This window comes from Palaemon carinicauda, chromosome 30 (assembly GCF_036898095.1).
Source record: "Palaemon carinicauda isolate YSFRI2023 chromosome 30, ASM3689809v2, whole genome shotgun sequence".
Classification (NCBI taxonomy): Eukaryota; Metazoa; Arthropoda; class Malacostraca; order Decapoda; family Palaemonidae; genus Palaemon; species Palaemon carinicauda.
The window spans coordinates 71,198,011-71,203,010 of record NC_090754.1 but is presented as its reverse complement, the minus strand read 5'-3'; the positions used below and the strand labels follow the sequence as shown (position 1 = coordinate 71,203,010).

General features: G+C 36.8%; 1 protein-coding gene across 1 annotated transcript; it reads left to right on the top strand.

Moving 5' to 3' along the window:
* The first annotated feature begins 1,795 nt into the window (after nt 1-1,795).
* LOC137623835 (uncharacterized) lies at nt 1,796-2,659 on the top strand. The gene has a single exon (XM_068354643.1). It carries the CDS (start codon nt 1,796-1,798, stop codon nt 2,303-2,305), a length of 510 nt encoding a protein of 169 aa, XP_068210744.1. The 3' UTR covers nt 2,306-2,659.
* Nucleotides 2,660-5,000: the final 2,341 nt, after the last annotated feature.

Below are 5,000 nucleotides of genomic sequence, written 5' to 3'. Positions count from 1 at the left end.
ATATATATATATATATATATATATATATATATATATATATATATATATATATATATATATATATATATAAACATTTTCCATATTATGTGCAACGATCACATCGATGACTTGCAAATCCTGACCTTCCAGTAGAATAAGTCTTGCCCTTGAGTGTGTGTCTGTCTGTCTATCCGTCTATGTCCCTTTCGCCCTTCAAGCGAGTAATAAGAGCTCCTGGCTAATCAAACTTACCCCTCCAGAGATTACCTGTCCCAAAATCGTACCACCCACCTGTCCCAACACCCCTCTCGGGTCCTAACCCATTTCGACTTTCTAAGAAATGCCCAATTTTGTCCTTTCACTTCTGCGTCCTTGGAAAATCCTGCCCAATAGGATGGTGTGGATTTTTTTGGCAGCGGTTTTGATGCGTTCTCAACAGGGGTATATATAATGGCTGGAACTTTCTTCTGCATCACACACTTTCCCAGGGATCAACTTGATCGAATCGCAAGAAAAAATCCTTCAAAGGTAAGTTTGAAAAATGTTTTGGGAGACGACTTTCTTATTTGTCTTGAGCTTTAACACTTTCCATCTGGGTGTAACTTTTCTCTATACTCCTCTTTACACACACCATCAGGGAGTTTCTTTAACACAAAAAAATTGCTGTTTAAATTTCTTTGTATCTTAAAACAGAATTTGTTAGGGACGAGAAACACTATCTGAAAAAAGTAAATAGAAACTAGAAGGGCCCTCAGTAGACAGCATGCCTTATCCATGCCAAACAGTCTTATTTTGCTCTTCACTCCACTCGTACTTATACTTCGATATATTTTCTCCAAAATCTACCCCACATGTCCACGAAGTTTCGTTGACATTGGTTCAGTAGTTTTTGCGTAATGTTGTTCACAATAAAAGATCAATAAAATAGTTACCATTTACTTAACATTGCGATTACATTTACAAAGTACTGCTGCGTACTTGTACTTTGATGTACTTTATCCAAAAAGTTACAGATTCATCCTAGGGTCATACCTAACATGACTACCTAGTTTGGTCAAAATCGGTACAGTTGTTTTGGGAAAATTTGCTCACAAACGAACGGACGACAGGGGTGAATACATACCCTTAGCAAAATTTCGATTTTGGCAAAGGCAACTAATGGACAAAAGCGAGCAACTCTCGTAATTATCTTACAACCTAAGTAAAAAAAAAAAAAAATTCACTGCAGTAATTCCCGGATTATTCAATGGCAAACCTGTCGAAATGCTTTGGGTTGAAATGATGTCAATATAAAATTTAATCACGTTAATTTCATACATAATCAGCCATTATTTACTGTATATTGTTTTTATTTCAACTTTATTCTTTTATCAAGCTATGTATTATCCTCCTTGTGGCACAAGATAGGTGGACCGCAAACTAAACAAATCATATTAAGAATCTTTATCAGTCGAAGCATAACTAAACATCTTTATCAGTCGAAGCATAACTAAGAATCTTTATCAGTCGAAGCATAACTAAAAATCTTTATCAGTCTACACTTATGACAACGTATCTTTATCGCTCTAAGGTAACTAAGAATCTTTACCAGTTTCAGTATATAACAATGTATCTTTAACTCCATCTCTGTCGAAGTATTTTACGTTGTATATTCATCAGTCTAGATATATTATTATAATCATCACCTTTAATCATAATCTAAAAAAATGTCCAAATCAGCATCACCATCATCATCACTGGAATCATCTTCATGAACATCATCACCATCACTTCCTCCATCAGGCCAAATCTGATTCTTCTTCTTCTTTATTTCCAGATGCATTTCAGCAAGCTAATCCTCGCCATGGTCGCCCTTACATGGGCCTCGACCACCGATGCACTCCTGCCCTTCGCCGCCCCAGCACTGATCGTAGGAGGTCTGGCCGTCCTGAAGGGCGCCGCCATTGTCGCCCTACTGGCCGGCCCTCTCGGCATCGGGAAGCGCTCCGTTGACGACGTCCTGGCCAGGGAGCAGAGCGAAGCCGCCCTCCTGTCTACTGTCGAGAACTTGGACCCCAGCGGCTGTATCCTGAAGCTGGTCTGCCACTTGCAGTTCAAGGAGGAGTCCGCCAGGACCCCCGAGGAGAACACCCTGGTGCAGATGTTCTCCGGCAAGACCGAAGCCCTCACCTCCCATAGCGCCGCCTTCGTCTTCGCTGCCGAGCTTGGCAGCAAGAACAAGGACGCCTCCGTCTGCGAGAAGTATTTCAACAAGTGCCCTTACACCAACGAGGTAGTGGGCAACCTCCTTCAGCAATCCTGGGGCTGCAGCAATCCTTCGGCCTAAGTGGGCCGTCTTCTGCAGCCGTCCAAGGATTGCAATTGGCCTTCTATCATAGTAGGAAGCCTTCTTGGGTAAATCTAGGACTGCAACTATCCAATCTACTTAGGATAAAAAAAGTCTCGGCATATTCCGGGTTATTCTAACTATTACTTCTAACAAAATCCTCAACTATTTTCCTTCTACTTCTAATATGAATAAACGGAATAAAATCTTACATGATAAAAATCTGAAAAAATCATGAGTGAAATCAAAACTCTTTGAAGCAACTGCTTTTTAATTCTTTTAGACAAATTAGTTTGTCAAAAAGTACTGTAGATGTAGGATCAACTATAAAATTGTAACAATTTTGCCATTTGTAATAAAATAAGAGAAGCAAATTTTCTTGTATTATTTTCTAACCAACATGCACACATTCTTTGTTAGTTTCACTCTCTTTCAGTTTTCATTACCACGGTAGCCAACTGCGGATTGTGATGGTGGGAGATTTTGACTGATTGCTCATCGCAAAACAATGTAGTATGGGTGGCCCTGACAAGTACAGCTTTTCTGATCATGGAGATACTCAGAACACACACATAAACACACACACGGACACACACACACACACACACACACACACACATATATATATATATATATATATATATATATATATATATATATATATATATATATATATATATATATATATATGTGTGTGTGTGTGTGTGTGTGTGAGTATGTGTATGTCTGTGTCTGTCTGTGTATGTGTTCTGAGTATCTCCATGATCAGAAAAGCTTAACTAGTCAGGGCCACCCATACTAGATTGTTTTTTGATGAGCAATCAGTCAAAATCTCCCACCATCACAATCCGCAGTTGGCTAACGTGGTGATGAAAACTGGCTAACCCCCAGACATTAATAAGGACATGTCTGGGGCCTTTATCCTGCTGTGGACTAAAAGCGACCACATTTGCTTTGGTTGTATATAAATATATCATCATCATCAGCCATGACTAAATCACTGCTGGACAAAGGCCTCATACATTCTCAACCACTCCCATCTGTTTATGTTACTTCTTTGACAGTCTATGCCTACAAATTTTCTTAGCTCGTCAATCCATCGCCTTCTCCTAATTCCCCTGATTCTTTTGCAATCTTTAGGGACCCATTCCGTTATTCTTAATGTCCATCTATTATCTGTTATTCTCATTACATTTCCTGACCATGTCCATTTCATTATCTTACGTGCTGTTAGAATATCCTCTACTTTATCTTGCTCTCATCCATGTTTCTCTTTTTCTGTCTCTTAAGTATTAGTCCAATCATTATTCCTTCTTAGCTAATTGAGTTGCAACAAGCTTAATTTTATGGCTTTAGTGAGGCTTCAAATTTCTGATGTACTAGTTAATACTGGTAGGACCATCTGATTAACTAATTTTCCTTCTAGAGAGTGGCATTTTACTTTTCATAATTTTATTTCTAATACAAAAAGCTTTCCATCCCATGCTCATCATTTTACTTTCAGTTTCTTATCCTGGGGAAACACTTGCTCTCTGTCCTAAGTTATGTATATTCATTAACAATTTCTAGGTGTTCGTCCATATCCCTTACTTGTTGTGTCTGGATTTTCATTGATCATTATCTTAGTTTTACCCAATCATTTCCAGTCCTACATTTTTACTCTCTCTATTCAAAACTTTTATCATCTTTTGAAATTCTTCTCATGATTCACTAAATAGAACTAGGTCATCTACAAATCTTAAGTTAATATATATCCCATCAATGTTAATTCACACATACTCCTAATATAAATTCTTAAAAACTTCCTCTGGACATGCAGTGTATAATTTAGGAAAGATGGGGTTTCCCTGTCGAACTCCTTTCACAATAGAAATGTTCTCACTACCGTTATGTAGTTTTAGGAATGCTGTACCTGTATAGATATCTTCAAGTGTTCTAACATAAGATTGATTTAATTATTGCTTTTGAAGGGCATTCATTAGCGCTGAAGTTTTGGCAGAATCAAAAGCTTTCTCAGTCTGTAAACCATATATATATATATATATATTATATATATATATATATATATATATATATATATATATATATATATATATAAATATTTATATGTATATGTATATATATATATATATATATATATATATATATATATATATATATTATTACTAACCAAGCTACAACCCTAGTTGGAAAAGCAAGAGGCTATAAGCCCAAGGGCTCCAATAGAGAAAAATAGCTGTGAGGAAAGGAAATAAATGATGAGAACAAATAACAATAAATCATTCTAAAAACAGTAATAAAGTCGAAACAGATATGTCATATATAAACTATTAACGTCAAAACAGATGTCATATATAAACTATAAAAAGACTCGTGTCAGCCTAGTCAACATAAAAACATTTGCTTCAACTTTGAACTTTTGAAGTTCTACTGATTCAACTACCCGATTAGGAAGATCATTCCACAACTTGGTAACAGCTGGAAATAAAACTTCTAAAATACTGTGTAGTATTGAGCCTCATGGTGGAGAAGGCCTGGCTCTTAAAATTAACTGCCTGCCTAGTATTACGAACAGGATAGAATTGTCCAGGGAGATCTGAATGTAAAGGATGGTCAGAGTTATGAAAAATCTTAAGAAACATGCATAATGAACTAATTGAACGACGGTGCCAAAGAGTAATATGTAGATCAGGAA